Here is a 17,607-nt window from a genome sequence, read left to right on the forward strand (position 1 = left end):
AAAGGGAAGGTGAATTAAAACTTCCAGCCAAACTTCAATGTCTCTGGAATATTAACAAAAAGGGCGTACTACCAAAAGCCCTCCCCGCAATGTATATATAATATGTTTCCTAGGGGGTCTATAATCTGACAGTAAAGAATAGATAAAGAGATATATTATGAATCAGGATTATGTAGAGAGATATTATAGTATATGTTATGACAATGATCTATTATAATTACAAAGATTAATATAGTTTTATTAATAATGAATGTTCAATCAGGAAATCAATACAGGCTGTATGTAGAAATCTTTAAACAGTGAAGCAGGTGTATTATATTATGATATACTAATGTAACTCTAATTATCATTGCTAATACATATTATATTAAAAGGCGGGTCAGGTGGCAGGAGTTGGGTTTGCTTGTAAATTGCCCATAATACAATATACAATATGAAAAGATTCTAGCAACTTTTGTTTATTTAAACAGCTGTCCTTAATCTCTCAAATTGCAAATAGAAATTCTAGACCAAATTCGAATGATGATCAGCATAGCATTTTTAGTTGAAATTAAGGTCAAATACATCTATGACCTGACCCCCACCTCCTCTAACATAGAACATCATGCTTAATATCTTCTCGCATAAATGCCCCCACCCTCCACAAAAGGCAAAAAATTATCTTCATTTGAAAACAAACTGACCAGCTGATATACAAAGTATGACGTATCTCGTACATTAATGTATCAGATGTTTAAGTCTGCTGAATGTTATACAGAAATTTATTACGTTCTATTTTCAGATGTGTAACCAAACCTTAACAGCGCCTGGATAGGAGTATATTTTAAAAGAAGGCATAAAAAATCACCAAATATAGATATTGTGATATATTATATAATTCCTTTCTCCGACAGTTAAATGGGTTCATTCTCTTCCCAACAATTCATAAGAAGGTGACAAAACGTCAATAATAAGAGAAGACATCAGAAAATACCTTAGTTTAACATGCAACAAGCCTGTAAACACTGGGATTACAATGATATTTGTCGCCTGAACGACTGGACGAATTCTAGAGTGAAAATAGATATGAATAACAGTAGAATAAATATGGTGATTTAGATGTCTTTTAATCGTTAATGTGATATCTGACTACTGCATTGATATTTCAGTTTATGAAAATAAAATCGATTGAAAATTGATATGATAAAAATGGAAAAGGAAAAGCTTTGATGGATGGAAAAGATAATAACGTACGTTACGTAGTGGAGAGGTATGACCCGACCCAAACGGAAGGGTTGCTGCACCGTTATACATCCCCGCGAAGACAACGCCCGATTTATCCTATTAGCCGTCGTAATGGTTATTTACATGGCTGTTGGTGCGTCGATTTTCATGGTCCTAGAACGAGACAATGAGAAAAAAGAAAAGGCGGATTACGATGCACATGTTGCAGAATTCAAACGTAAATACCCACAAATAAATGATACAGATCTGGAAGCTTTATTAGCTTTACACAGCAAAGCAGAAGCAGCTGGTTTTGTTGGCAACCGACGAGACCGATGGGATTGGCCGGGATCGTTTTATTTTGTTGGAACTGTTGTATCTACAATAGGTAGGATTGAATTTTAGATTTTAATACTTTTATATAAGTTTTTCCTTGATTTATTGAATGATACCGTCGTACAATGGCGTCTAGTCCGAAATACCCGCCTCCATTCCACAACTGGCACAATGAATACCAGAAACTGGAATAGATGCAGACGTTTCCGACTAAATCACGTCATGATGGGTTGAACATTTTGAATAAAGGGAGTTGACACATAAAAAAAAGTAAATTAGAATGTTGCACTATCAAAATACTCATACAACGACGGAAATAACAAAATCATGTAAAATAGATGCGTAAATATTACACAGTACGCATTATCCTCTTCGTAATGATTATTTAAATAACTGTCGCAAAAATTTAGATATAAAGTTATCCTCATTCTCATAACAAAATAATAACTAAATGCTGAGTCAAGGGTAGTAAAACAGAAACTGCTTACTTTACAGTAAACATTATCACGATATCACAAAGATCCTTAGATATCATTAGTAAATTTTGCTATAATGACGTAATATAAATACAGTTGAAGCATTTCCATAATAAATTGAACCACAAATATCATTCTGATAACAAAACTGCATGATGCAAAAACAAGCAATACAACTAAAAAATACCCGAAAACTCATCCACTAGATTTAGTGGTCGAGAACTAACTTTAAAATTGAAACAGGATTACTTGACTTCAAAATAAATGTCATGTAGGAAATTTTACGTTCGTTATGGAGAACTCCTTGATAAATACAGTAAATCTGCTTCTTGTATTTTACTTGATTTGTTTTGTCAGGCATGAATAAATCTGGTTTGTATCTCATGATTTTACCATTATTGGTTGCGGGTGACGAAGCAGACCATCATTTCTCTTTTCGAAACATCTGATAGTACTTCCCTTTGGAAGAGTCCTTTACAATGCAAGTTTTACTCCCGATATTTTCGTTCTTTGAACGATTTTTGATAGGCGGAATTGTGCTGCTTGTGCGGAATATTATTACAACGTTTTTAGTATAATGCAGGTTGTAATGTTTTGAAGAGAATTTTATTAGTTATTGCCCTTGAATGCACAACAAAAAATAAACTGCATGACCTATGACCATAATATGATGACCTTATTGAGAATATGTCAAACGACCACGTGGATATGTTGTTTTAGCTTTTAAACAGATTACTATCATCCGAATAACCGTGTTTTTTAGAACATAGCAGGCTGTTTGATCTAGTTATTTCAGGTATTCACTGATGTTTTTTTAAGTGATCAATCTGGTAAAAAGGAATACGTTTTTATCAATTATAATTGATAGCTACGGGTAAAACTTAGACGTTTGTAATGAAAAACAAAGCCTTTGATGATTTGTTTTATACGACATTATACTGCACGGCCCACTCGCTGTACTTTGTCGTAAAAACATTCATGCTATCCGGACTATAGAAGTGCATGAGCTGAAAATTTATTTTTAACAATGCCGAGTCCAGTCTTTCTGAAAGACCCTGTAACCGAACTAATCCAGTTATTTGAAAGTCTTTTTTTTATTACCACGTGTCTATGAGAGATCAGATTCTGTTTTTCTCGACTTAATTTTAACATCTAGAATATAAATAGAGGATTTTAGTTCTTTTCATAACTTGTATGGTACAGTAGACTATAGTCCGTTCTTTGTCATCCGAGTATGAAATAGCAGCGATTTCCACCTATAAAACGTATTTAATATTTTCCTATCTTAAAGATTTCATTATTTTTACCAAATCAAGATAAACCGGACGGCTATATTTGGATATTTTATTATAAGAAAACTTTGATTAAATGGTCAACCTGGTAAATGTGAACCAGAAACCTAGGGCAGTTAGAATTTCCTCTTTGGTATTATACTACTAATTAAAGTTCTTGAAATAGAGCATTCTCACGTTAATGAGAAAACAGAAATATTCGAAATAGATCATTGACGGTTACATTAGATAAACTAAGGTTCTCAACAATGTCATTAAGCCAAGCACTTGCTATTGTTGAAAATAATATTTTCGTATGCTCACAAGTCTTCGAAAAAGTGACTTTTTGCTCAAAGAGTAAAGTTTCATTGCATTAAGAAAACTATTTATGATAAAAACACCACTATCGATTGTTTGTTATTTTGTATCAGGACATGAGAACATTATTTAAGAGGTATATTGTTATTAGTTTGAATATTTATTTCGATTTTCAACCACCTACATAGATTACTTCAGCAATTACTATCTCCATGTCAGACTTGAACCTACTCTAAAATTATTCTTTGTACAATTAGCTTTATCGAGCAGTCTTTTCAATCATTATCTAAATCCAAATATGGTTCATCCATAACTAATTTACTATTTCATACTTGGATTTAAATTTGACGAAATCTAATATATTGATTATTTTTTACATAATTCGTTTCGAAAAATCGATTTAATTGTGGTACAGATCGTCTTTTATAAATGTCGAATAACCTGATATAATATAATAACGTTACTTATGTAATATCAGGTAAATATTACAATTATAAAGCTTGTATAATATTGACGAGGTTTGTAATAGTTTTACATAATACTTTACACTATGTAACTTTATCTATAGGGAATTCAGAGTTTCTGGCCTTTGAAAGTTTATTGGTAACACCTATAGCTTCTTATCAAGCTAAAAGAGGAATTTGCTTGGTACAGTTCACTTGACAGTAAGATTTAATATTACAGTGAACACGTTCGATTGATGCCATGCAATTTCAAGAATCGTCTATAGGTTCTTGACTGGTATATTGCGGATGCCTTTGAACCCAAAACCAAGATCCTTTCAGTGGTAGACCAGTAATATACTTTCCAAAAGGTAACAGATAAATAATGCTTTGGAATGAAATAACAGTCAAAATAACAGGTATAAAATCATAAAATTAGGTTTGACATTCCTGCATGTACAAAAGTAATGAAACATAGGATGCACAATAAATTTACAAATTTCTCAGGCAAATAATAAAATGTAATTTAGTTGTTAAAGCTACAGAATGGTTTCTCAAAGGAAATCACGTTTTCACGATGATTGGGAAACAATACCAGATTGTCTGAAGGGGAAACCATGATTATGTCGGCACACACCTTTCCTCAAGATTGAAAACTGTACATGTGTCTTTTTACAGTCGAAGGCCAATCTCAGAAAATTAATATTAAAATTGTTGTATTTGCAAAATAGTGATCAAGAAAATGACCTTACATTTTCTAAATACACAGTATATTCAATAACTCTTCTAATTCCACCCGGTACTACAACTTTAATGTTATAATGATTATTATTACAAGAAATAATTGCAACTAGAAATTGTTTCTAGATAATCAGATAAGCACAGTTCCAAGGTTCGTAGTGGTCCTAGACGCTTTGAGATCTAGACAGTGTCACGGAGTAGGTCATATTACAATGGAGACCTGTTAATGGCCAGATATTAAATCTGAATATTTCGCAATAGTAGACTTTGGATCTAATTAACCAGTTTATAAAGTGATTGATTATAAGAGGTCAATATACCTGTGGGCATATATATCTAAATATATTATAGACATGAAATTGTAGGAAACTAATCCGCACTGGTCATTAACGAACACAGTCACAGTCGATGTAAAATGAATATTTATGGTTATAAAAGTCCAGTTGGTTTTGAACCTTACGTTTCCTCTGAGAAGTCCCATAAATACCTTTTTTAAACATAAGTTGTGTATAACAACACACAGTGGTGTTCGTGGTACAGACCCTTATCTTCTATTAAGGGTTACAAGGAAACCCAAGGTACTGAATTAGGTGGATGTATGAACATCTTTTGTATGCTACTTACTTCACTGAGAGAATGAAACCAGGTTGAATCACACAGACCAATATTATGATTTTAAGTAGGATTATGAGGTTGCAACATTGCGATTAAGTAATTCTACAGAAGCAAAAGCACAGGCATGGAGGGTTATCATGAACACAATTATAGAATATAATTATAAAAATATACATAAAATTTAATTTTATATCTTAATTGAAGCAAAGTATTATTCAAGATAATATCTATTCATCAGAGCCTAAATACGAATATATTAATAATATATATATAACTGTTGTAGTCCTCGTCTATTCAATCTGCATTATATTGATAATCTAACCTGATACATGTGACGCCATACTGATTATTTTATTCTACTTTAAATCATATGAATAATAGTTAATCCTTACAAAACATGCGTATTTAGATATGAGCTCAGATACAGCGCAGGAGTTTGAGGATTACGAGGGAGTTGTGGTTATCGTAAAAATAGATTCAATACATCAACCATATATCATGATTAGCGATGATGAGATCTGAAGAATTATCTTTAAACTATAACCTTTTAGCACCTTACATCTAATAGTCCAAAATAGTCTCTTTGTCATGGATACAGTTGTTTTCGCTAACCGCCGGACATTCTGTTAAGCAGTTTTCAAAAACATCTTCCTCCAATGCGTAGCTTTTAACATCAGCAGTCTGCAGGTATGCAGTAATCTTACCCCAAAATATTCTTCTTCCATCATTAGGCTTCTGTCAGTAGGCGTCCATCAGTATCGCAAATATTCTACTATTAATAGGAGCCTTTGTGGTTCCATAGTTATAAACTATTTCATCGTGCAATGTAACGTTCAGATGTAGCTTATTCACGTTTCACACTTTTTGAGCAAGATCTTTCACGCTTTTCACGTTTCACCATGACCTAAAAAGACAAACATAGGCATTTTTGTATGAAACTATGAAGAAGCCAGAAAGCGCATATTGACATCCTACCTAGAGTATCCCATTTCCGGAACCGATAACTTGGAAAAACTAACGCAACTTGAATATAGGCTACATATACAATTAAAATTGTCTATTGCATGTCACTTTGAACTGATTAAAATTAAGTAAAACACGTGTTTTTAATTATTTAATTGGCTTCCAGTGGATGCATAATTCCAAGCATTTTTGTCTGTTGACTGTTGGCATGTGTTTGTAAGATGTTGCATGGATGTAATGTTCATTTCACGATGCTAATCTTTAAGATAAGAATGATATGATATAGGTGGAGGTCTCTTCTTTTCTTTAATCCTGACATGCAGGATCGACTATATTTAAATATCAAATGGATAAATTCATGACAAGACATTATTTGTAGAAAAACCATTAGAATCTATTTGATATGATTAGAATTATAGCCAGTGGAAATTACCAACACATCACTTATATTTAGACTGTATCTTAGCAACATGTAAACGAATTAATGAAAACGTGTAACAATTTAAGTTTCTAACTGAAAACATATCATTCTATTTGAGTAAACTACAAAACCATTATAACATAACAAATTAAATGGACAAATTTGAAAAAATCTATTATGGAGGATATATTTTGTTAAACTAAAATAGACTATGGAATAGAATCACTATCTCGCAAAGCAAAGCTAAAATGCCAATGTACACCCAATCCACAACGATCACGAGAACATCATGGCTAAAGTTTTCCAGAAACGAAACAACTAATCACCATCATACGCCATTTTTAATTGACTAATTACACAAAGTAAATAAAATCAAATGAAAGGTAAAGAAAATTCTCAAACTCTATAGAATCTTATTTTGTATTTTGGTGAGGAATTTTTTAAAGTCTGGTCTGACAATGGTGAATGAAACTCATTAAAGACGTAGAGTGGTAAGTTGGGATTTGAATAAAAAATGTCATGAAATAAACCCTTACAAGGTCTGTTTCCATAGAGTTTACATCTCACCTTGCACGATTTTCGGAGGAGGATATTAAGATGATGGGTCATCGATATAAGAAAATGAATCTTAGATATTAAGATAATGGATCTTGGATGTATGATATTGGATGTTGGATGTACGATAATAGATCCTGGATGTACGATAATGGATCTTGGATGTACGATATTGGATAATGGATGCATGATAATGGATCTTGGATGTACGATAATAGATCCTGCATTTAAGATAATGGATCTTGGATTTACGATATTGGATATTGGAAGTACGATAATGGATGTTGGATGTACGATTTTGGATATTGGATTTACGATAATGGATGTTGGATGTACGATATTGGATCCTGGATGTGCGATAAAGGATCTTTGATATACGATAATAGATAAACTTTATTTGCTGTAAGATGGTAACAAGAGATGTTTATTTGGAATCGCGAAATCATTGTTAGCCACAAGCAAGTGTTATTTTATAGAACAGAATAATGTTGGTAACGTGTTCCTTGCTGCATAATGAAACCAGTTTAAGTCTACAGAAATCACCAGTTAGTTATCTGTAAATCATATTATGTCCTAGTGAATAATTTCTATTAACAGGTTTACTGTTTTTTTGTCGAACATCACAAACTAAAACGTACTAAAACACCCCAACTAATTAAAGCCTGGTCTCTAATTTACAATTACTTTCTTTGCGAGCTGGAAGATCAATTGTAAAAGCAACACAGGAGAGTTTGTCATAAAAAGAATAGAATGATGAAGTCTGTAAGAAATCAAGCGATAAATTAAATTGATCAAGAACGGAATAAGGATGGAAATAATATCTGGACGAATTTGAACACTGCGGGAAGAGATAAAAATAGAACTATCATGAAGAAATAATAAGAGAGAGAAATTACTTTTACAACATGTTTTCAGGAAAATACGTCTTTATCCAGATTATTCATTCGTGCCCGTGGTATACTTGCCCGCTCTTGTATATCGCACATTCCCTGTACATTGATGATATATGTTACTGAAAATTTATTGAACAATAGCAGTACATTGCCATTTTACCCGTGTTCAAAATATGAGCCCATCCCTATTATTAAATTTTTTTGTAATAGACCAGTTGACTTTGGGGCAATTTCATAAACTTGTAGATTAAAATGTCCCAATATTATTCTTAAAGAGAAATAACTCTCTGAAAAATATTTCGAATTTCTAAAATCGAACGTATTAATTTATAACTAAAAACAATTATAAGTAATGGTTCCAAAGGATATGAGATTTCTAAACATACTGACATCTACAGAAAGGTCTTCATCTATTGTAACTGAAATTGATTATTCAAAACTCATACAATTTTTTCTTACTGTTATATTTAAAATTTCCGATATCACCATGACAAATAATCATAATGAACGCTATCTTAATATATATACCTTCCAATCTCTAACATAAACAGTGTCCTGTTTACTTCCAATAAAGTCACCAATTGAGGGAAAATTGCAATTTAAATAGGACGAAATAACCTCGATACTATTGTTAATGTGGTAGGTAGGAGATATCTAAACATAAATGAGACGAAACAATGCCTTTTAGTTTGATTTATTTCAAAGTGATGTTTCAATTAGATGTATCTAACATGAGTAACGGCATGTATATACAATGTAAGATTTGATTATCGATCGACATGTTATGTTTTGTAGAACATTATGTATAGCAAAAAACGTCATGACATAAAGCCTCCTATGGCGGCAAATCTCTTTGATGGTGCAGGTCGATTATAATTCCCTACTTTAGACAGGTTCTTTTTTGTCAGGTACAAGTCTCATCGAGGTTCTTTATTCTTGCGTTTGAAGCCTTTTCTCTTTCTCGGGCTTTTTAACTCGGTAAAAACTCGTCCTCAAACATTATCTTATACTTAAGACAATATAATATTTTATATCAAATTTATAACAACACTGATGCTGAAATAATTATCAAATGACAAATCTGATAATATATATCTAAATAATCATCCTTTTTTAATTACTTATACTGATAATTGTTGTGACCACGATAGGATTAGTAATTATGAAATAGCCTTGCCTTCCAAATCAAAATATATTTATAGTAGTCAAAATCAATAGGTACTTTTGATGAATACTCTGTGGCCACTAAAAGGTAATTTTGTTAACATATATAAGAGCCCCTATAGCCACTAATAGGTACTACTGTTTAATTGTAGATACTACTAAAAGTCTCTTGTTTGTTGAGTTTTTTATATTGGTTGTGTTAAAAGTGTACCTTAATTACCATAAATAAGTACATTGATTTTCTCTATCGCCCTCAATAATTTTTTTGTACTTATATTGGCCTCAACCATTTTTTGATTACTCTATCGCCACTACAAGTTCTTGTGTTGATTTCTATATCGCCACTACAAGTTCTTGTGTTGATTTCTATATCGCCACAATAAGTACTTTTGTTGATTTCTTTATCGCCACAATAACTTCTTTTGTTGATTTTTCCATCACCACAACAAGTACTTTTGTTGATTTCTCTATCATCATAATATGTACTTTGGTTGACTTCTCTTTGGCATCGTGTAATTTAATTTGTCTTTTTGTGACAGTATAATAAGATAGCGAGTATGATTGTACTCTCTTAACCGCCGTGGATGCGAATCACCCTCAAGATAAGAAATGTCTGTTGCTACGGCAAGTATTTCCGGTAATAGGCCCGATGTGGGCTCTCACCGTTTTCTGGTTTCGATTCAAAACGTAAATAATGTTAAATAGACGGATGTGAGACCTCGGTTTCAGAAACGTGAATTCTACCGCTAAGCTTATCAGTAATAATGTTCATAGCTTACCGCAGAAAAGATCCTTCAAATTGTTAGTCATTGTTAGTGGTTGATAGTCATTGTTTACATTGGTTGTCAATGTTAGTGGTTGACATTGTACGCCATTATTATAATGTTAAGTTTTGTGATATGTTAGCAATTCACAATTTTGTTTTGTAAAACGGTTGTTTGTAATGTGTTAATATTTGTTGTAATTTGCAACTTATTATTTAGTGTTACACAAGATTTGTTTATGAAAAGAAAATGGGGGATCAACTGTCGATAAATAATTGACTTATTAGTTTTACTGCTCGCTGTGATTTCTTCCCTCATTGATCTTTTATCGATTTTGTCACTTACCTTAATTATAATTGTTATCTCTGTTTACCAGTCTCTTTGCATAAGCAGTAAATACACCATAAATCATCTGAATATTGTAGTCGTGAATAACAAGTCTTCTGTCTTACGATTAGTCACCATCGTGATAAATCAGCTAATTATTCACATTATAAGCGAGTACTGGGGATTTTCAGATTAACGCTAATGGCAATAAATTTCGAAATGAATTCGTGGAGAGATTATTTAGATATTATTGAAGCCAATGGCAGAAAGGTAAAACTGTAAATTTTCCGTCAATGTTTCCAAATACAAATAACTTTTTCTTCTACTTATATAACATTGTCTTTTTTCTAATTCCAACCCTTACATCAGAGATCTTTATCTGTACAGTAACTTTCAAACTCACTTGATGTTTCATTTGAAAGAAATGTAAAAGATATTGTGAAAAGCCTTATCATCTGAAGCAGAACAAAAAGATTTTACGATGATTTGTGACTATTGACCACACAGTTTTTATTGCATTTTTACAGCCTATTTGGCATATTTGAATCTTCATATTAAGCTATATATTGTATTTACATAGAGGTATTAGCAAGATATGTGTAGATGGGTTTGTAATACCAAGAGTAGAATATAAATAATTTTAAAAAAGATTTTAATATTCAGAAAGTTTACTGAAAGAATTTTACTATTTTTACTGATTTACGCTCATCTTGATTTAGTCACAGAACGTAGTGTAAATTAAATGGTCTACTACGACACGTTTATTCAAACTTACTGGGATAGAACTTGGGATATATTGTGTACTTTATATCAATATCATGATAGATTATCAAGATTATTCAGCCGGCCTTAAACTGATTTGATCACTTTCCAATGGTAGACTTATAAAGTATTCTCTTGTTTGAAGCTGATAAACAAACAAACGAGAAACTGACTTGAAAAGGGCCATTAATAAATGAAACCTGTACTAAGAGACAAAGTCAATATCATCCATTACAAAATCATATAAATTGTCACAGAAACTGGCCAACCAATAGACAAACCGTTGGTCCAAATCTCTTCAAAAATATAAAATTAACATTATCTGCTTGCTGTATCTTATCTTCTGGAATCATAATATTTATTTTAGACCTCCACTGTTTTCTTTAGATCTAGCTCTGCAAGTTTAATATTTTGACTCCCATTGAAAACACAGCAGTGGACTGGTAGAAATACCTTTGCATTAAAGTTATATCAATTGTTAGGTATACCTTGGTATTCAAGTCATATCAGTACTTGGTAGACATAACTTTGTATTTAAGTCATACCAGTGCTTGGTAGACATAACTTTGTATTTAAGTCATACCAGTGCTTGGTAGACATAACTTTGTATTTAAGTCATACCAGTGCTTGGTAGACATAACTTTGTATTTAAGTCATACCAGTACTTGGTAGACATAACTTTGTATTTAAGTCATACCAGTACTTGGTAGACATAATTTTGTATTTAAGTTATACCAGTGCTTGGTAGACATAGCTGTGTATTTAAGTCATACCAGTGCTTGGTAGACACAAAATAACTTTGTATTTAAGTCATTCAAGTGCTTGGTAGACACAACTTTGTATTTAAGTCATACCAGTGCTTGGTAGACATAACTTTGTATTTAAGTCATACCAGTACTTGGTAGACATAACTTTGTATTTAAGTCATACCAGTGCTTGGTAGACATAACTTTGTATTCAAGTCATACCAGTGCTTGGTAGACATAACTTTGTATTTAAGTCATACCAGTACTTGGTAGACATAACTTTGTATTTAAGTCATACCAGTACTTGGTAGACATAACTTTGTATTTAAGTTATACCAGTGCTTGGTAGACATAGCTGTGTATTTAAGTCATACCAGTGCTTGGTAGACACAAAATAACTTTGTATTTAAGTCATTCCAGTGCTTGGTAGACACAACTTTGTATTTAAGTCATACCAGTGCTTGGTAGACATAACTTTGTATTTAAGTCATACCAGTACTTGGTAGACATAACTTTGTATTTAAGTCATACCAGTGCTTGGTAGACATAACTTTGTATTTAAGTCATACCAGTGCTTGGTAGATATAACTTTGTATTTAAGTCATACCAGTACTTGGTAGACATAACTTTGTATTTAAGTCATACAAGTGCTTGGTAGACATAACTTTGTATTTAAGTCATACCAGTACTTGGTAGACATAACTTTGTATTTAAGTCATACCGGTACTTGGTAGACATAACTTTGTATTTAAGTCATACCAGTACTTGGTAGACATAACTTTGTATTCAAGTCATACCAGTACTTGGTAGACATAACTTTGTATTTAAGTCATACCAGTACTTGGTAGACATAACTTTGTATTTAAGTCATACCAGTACTTGGTAGACATAACTTTGTATTCAAGCCATATCAGCACTTGGTAGAAATAACGTTGTATTCAAGTCATACCAGTGCTTGGTAGATATAACTTTGTATTTAAGTCATACCAGTACTTGGTAGATATAACTTTGTATTTAAGTCATACCAGTACTTGGTAGATATAACTTTGTATTTAAGTCATACCAGTGCTTGGTATATATAACTTTGTATTTAAGTCATACCAGTACTTGGTAGACATAACTTTGTATTTGTATTTAAGTCATACCAGTACTTGGTAGACATAACTTTGTATTCAAGTCATATCAGCACTTGGTAGAAATAACGTTGTATTCAAGTCATACCAGTGCTTGTTATTCAGCTGGAAATCTTTACATCTTTATGTGACAGATCGTTCCAAGAGATTTTCGACTCAGATTTGGCAAATTCTAGCCGATGTGGCACATTTTTATGATCGGTGTCTGGTCAGATCGAGGCCATTGGGGGTATTGGCAAAAGAAAGTGAAAGGAAAATCAAAAGTTTTACAATTAGAATGTCTCACCAAAGTTGTCCTTTCCGGTTTAAACTTACTGGCTTCACAAGCTCTCTGTACTAATTGTCGGATTCCTCAATTATAGTTACCATCTGCTGTATGAAAATAATAATAGAGACTATTGTTATATTGTATTAGTTATCGAATTTATAAGTTGGAGAATTCAATTAAAGTCTGAAAATAAGTCTAGTAATTACATTGTTATTGTTTTTGTCTAGGTTTCGTCTTAAATATCAATGAGTGATGTTCGTCTAATATATTTTTTCAGAATTGATATACATTTTTTTTACTGAAATTAATATATCTCTGTTACAAATAAATTAATTAAAGAAAACGTTCTATTTAATGTTATGCTGACTTTTGGTTAATTTACTGTCTGGTGTTTTGAGAATAGAAATATAAGAAATTATGGTCAAATTAAATTGAAAATTCTACTGTATTTTTAAACTGTGAACATTCAGATGAGTATTTAAGTAATGGTCGTATAGTATCTTATTTATAAAACTCAGTTATTAAAACTGGAGGCAAAATACTATTGTAAAACATTAGACCTCACAAAGAGAAAAGTGACAGGAACCTATTCAAATCGCAATTCATAGGGGAACTTGTTGGCAATGGGACAAAATACGTAAGGTTAACATGCTCTGAGTACAATATCAGTCCTGGATCATTGAAACCGTGTTGGCAAGTTTACAATGCAGGTACAAAAGAATACAATTCGCAACCTGTTACGATGTATTCAGTGATTGTCCTCTTTGAGCATTCATGCTAAAACTAAAAATGAAATATTACACCCCACATTTCTGAATCATGATTGGGCCAGTGAAGGCAGGACAGCGGTATTATATTAGTAGATGGATCTTTGACGTGCACAGTCTGTTGCACACTGGGGGCCCTTCCGAGCGTAAAGATGATTTTACGTCAGACCCTCTTACCTACAACACTGACAATGGGAAGCCGGATCAAAAAATTCACTGGTTCTACTTGAAGAATTATGATAGGCATTATATGCTTTTCTTTTGGTAGAATACATAATGTACCTGAAGATCTTCTTTTGAATACCAGACCATTATCAGAGACAATCCTGTCTGTAAGGTGTGGTTAATCTGATTCAAATATAAATACATTTATCTCAATCATGACCTTATACAAAATGTTAATATGTATATTTATCAGATAATACTCTCTATAATTTCAGGGTTTGGAATGACAACACCTCGGACTGTTGGTGGAAAAATTGTTCTTATATTTTATGGATTTTTCGGATGTGCCGGTGCTATTTTGTTTTTTAACTTGTTTTTGGAGAGAATAATCACGTTTTTAGCCTATATATTACGTGCTATACATATCAGAGACCTTAAACGTAAAGGATTAATCACAGAAAACAAGAAAGAAAAGGGGAGACGATCCAGCCAAACTTCAGATGATGAACTAGATGCCTGGAAACCATCGGTATATTGGGTGATGCTTATTCTTCTATTAGGTGCCCTAGTTGTCGCATTGTGTGCTTCAGCTATGTATCAGCCGGTAGAAGATTGGACATACTTTGAAGCTATATATTTCTGTTTTGTGACATTTGCCACCATCGGATTTGGTGACCTGGTTGTTAGTCAAAAAGAATCCTATCCCAACGTCCATTTATATAGATTTGCTAATTTTATATTTATAGTAATTGGATGTTGTTGTATCTATAGTTTATTTAATGTGACATCAATAGTTATCAAACAAGTGTTAAATTGGATTTTAAGGCGACTAGAATGTCGCTGTAGAGTTAGAGTACCAAATCCAGGTCGGCGTAATGCTATAACTCCAGGACATTTAACCAAGGGAGGTAAACCACCTTCAGTCACAGTGACTGACGTGGACGGTGATAGCGATTCTGAATATCGGCGGAATTCAGGTGAAATGATTAGCATGAAAGACTTTTTACAAGCAAATAAAATATCTTTAGCCATGATGCAAAAGGAATTGTATGAAACCTCACAAAGGGGTCACTCACACAAGAGACAAAATGGGCTTCAAGGAGGAGTTGGACCTATGGCGATTCTCAATCGCAAGTTAGGCCAGGATGATCATTTTGATTCACGTGTATAGTGTTTATTGACTTCTGTTGCCATAGTGATAAATGGCAGTGGATAAGCTGAACATGTTCTATTATCTAAGTCTGTGATGATCTCTATATATTTTTAACGGTGTTTATGGTTTGTATATTGTATATAATATGCTGGTATATGATATTCTATATTGCGTAATACTTAGTTAATCTTTCAGAGAATTCGAATTTCACAAAGGAACAATTTTATCGTTGAGCTTTCCTTTGAATATACAATGGAAATGTTATGCAATACGCAATAAATCATGAATGGTTTTTGATGCTTCATTTTTATCCCAATTCAGTAAATTATCTGACTATTAAGTTCGAACAAAGAGAAAGAAAAAAATGTCTTTTGTCGAGACAATCCATAACTGTCAGAAATTACCTAGTAAAACCCAGCAGATAGATTGCTAACAATGGCTACTTATTTGAAAAATGAGTCGCGTGTATCAAAAATTACGTCACTTCCTTTTAAATCTATCTACTGGTATTGTTCTCACATGACACCAAGATCATTAAATGTTTAAAATATATTCAAAGAAATAATATCTGACGTCAGGTAATAGTTTTATGTCATGAAATGATAAATACAAGTGAATTTAATAACCCTTTAATTCGTGTAGCTATAAATTTCAAGCTGGGCTTGTTTTTCTATTCTTCTGTAATGTTGACTCGTGCTGCAAGCTATACATGTATTTTAAACTGTATTTTAACAATGGTGAACAAAATAATGCTGACAAAAACTTAGAATCTTAGAATTTTAGTCGGGTAAAATAGTTGAAAATCGTTATAATTTTTTTAAAATTGTCTTTCTTTTCTAATAGTATGTGTGAAAAATTTGTAAATTGAATATGCATATATATATATCTTGTACAAAACTTTATTGTTATGGAAGCATATAGAGGGCACATGGTAGTCGTAATATTTTATTTTGAGGCCACTACAAAATTTCCTATTATGAATTATTGTATGTACATTATTCATTTTAATCTATTTTAAGAAAGGTGTAGCTTCGGGCACTGTGCAATCTCATGCATTTTTTAAGCCAACCCTGTTCTCCAACTGCTAGGAATAACATATGTCAAATTATGTGCAGGCATACGTCATTTCAATGGACTATATTATGTCGCGTATGTATAATATACAATATGACATACTATTTTTAATTCACTAATTATGTATTTAGGCTTTTCACTGAATGGATGGTTATTAGTGACCACTTTTTACAATAAAACATTAACAATATGTAATATATGAATTATTCATTGTCATAACTGTCCCTGTACATCATTAGCGCCTGCTATTTAACCCTGAGAAATCAGAGTGATTTACAGCAGTACCGTTAGATTTGTTTCATAATAAAAAAAACTATTGTCACATTGAAATATTTGGCAGATGTTGAGCTTGTTTATATCTAATTCTAGATGAGCTCTGGGCGCATTAAGCTAATGAATTCGGAGTTTAAAATGACGAGGAAGAATCATATGTATTATATACGTGTGTGTCACATTAAAGTTCGTTTTTTCTGATGGTTGGCTACAACACTTGCCATCCTTGATCTAAAGAAATTCATTTGTAAATTATGTTCCGGTAAATTTTGACTCGATTGGGTCATGACCAATTACAATATTTCTGTTGAAAGTTGAAACAATAAATACCGCAAAATTTATTGAGTGGAGCATTCAGTGATATGAATGTTCTGTATTCACCTCGCCCAAAGACGTAGTCAACGAGTTAAGGCGCTATTTTATTTTCGCACAGTCTGAAGATATATTTCGTTCCAGGAATTTGCATATCAAAAGAAATTGACAAAATTAAAACATCACTATCACAATGTTTTATTTGGTTTCGTTGGTTCCCGGTTTAGGAATATCGAAGGGAAATAGGCGACTGTAAGTCATTATAATCCTCACTTGAAAAAAAAAAGGTCAAGACTAAGGTCAAAATCAACAAGTCCAATAATTAACTTATTCAATTATTTTTTTTAAAGAATAAGGTTATTCTTATAATTCATGCCACACCCTTTATACATCCAGAAAAAATGGTTAAAATGTTATATCAGGTCATGTAAGTCATATAACGTGTTACATAACTTTAAATGTTA

At 32.3% G+C, this 17,607-nt stretch overlaps 1 protein-coding gene across 1 annotated transcript; it reads left to right on the forward strand.

Moving 5' to 3' along the window:
* Nucleotides 1–1,251: 1,251 nt before the first annotated feature.
* On the forward strand, nt 1,252–15,502 carry LOTGIDRAFT_111197 (hypothetical protein; the record flags this gene model as incomplete). The annotated part of the gene is made up of 2 exons (XM_009048319.1): nt 1,252–1,591; nt 14,607–15,502. 2 exons carry the CDS (start codon nt 1,252–1,254, stop codon nt 15,500–15,502), a joined length of 1,236 nt encoding a protein of 411 aa, XP_009046567.1.
* Nucleotides 15,503–17,607: the final 2,105 nt, after the last annotated feature.

This window comes from Lottia gigantea (genome assembly GCF_000327385.1).
Source record: "Lottia gigantea unplaced genomic scaffold LOTGIsca_12, whole genome shotgun sequence".
Classification (NCBI taxonomy): Eukaryota; Metazoa; Mollusca; class Gastropoda; family Lottiidae; genus Lottia; species Lottia gigantea.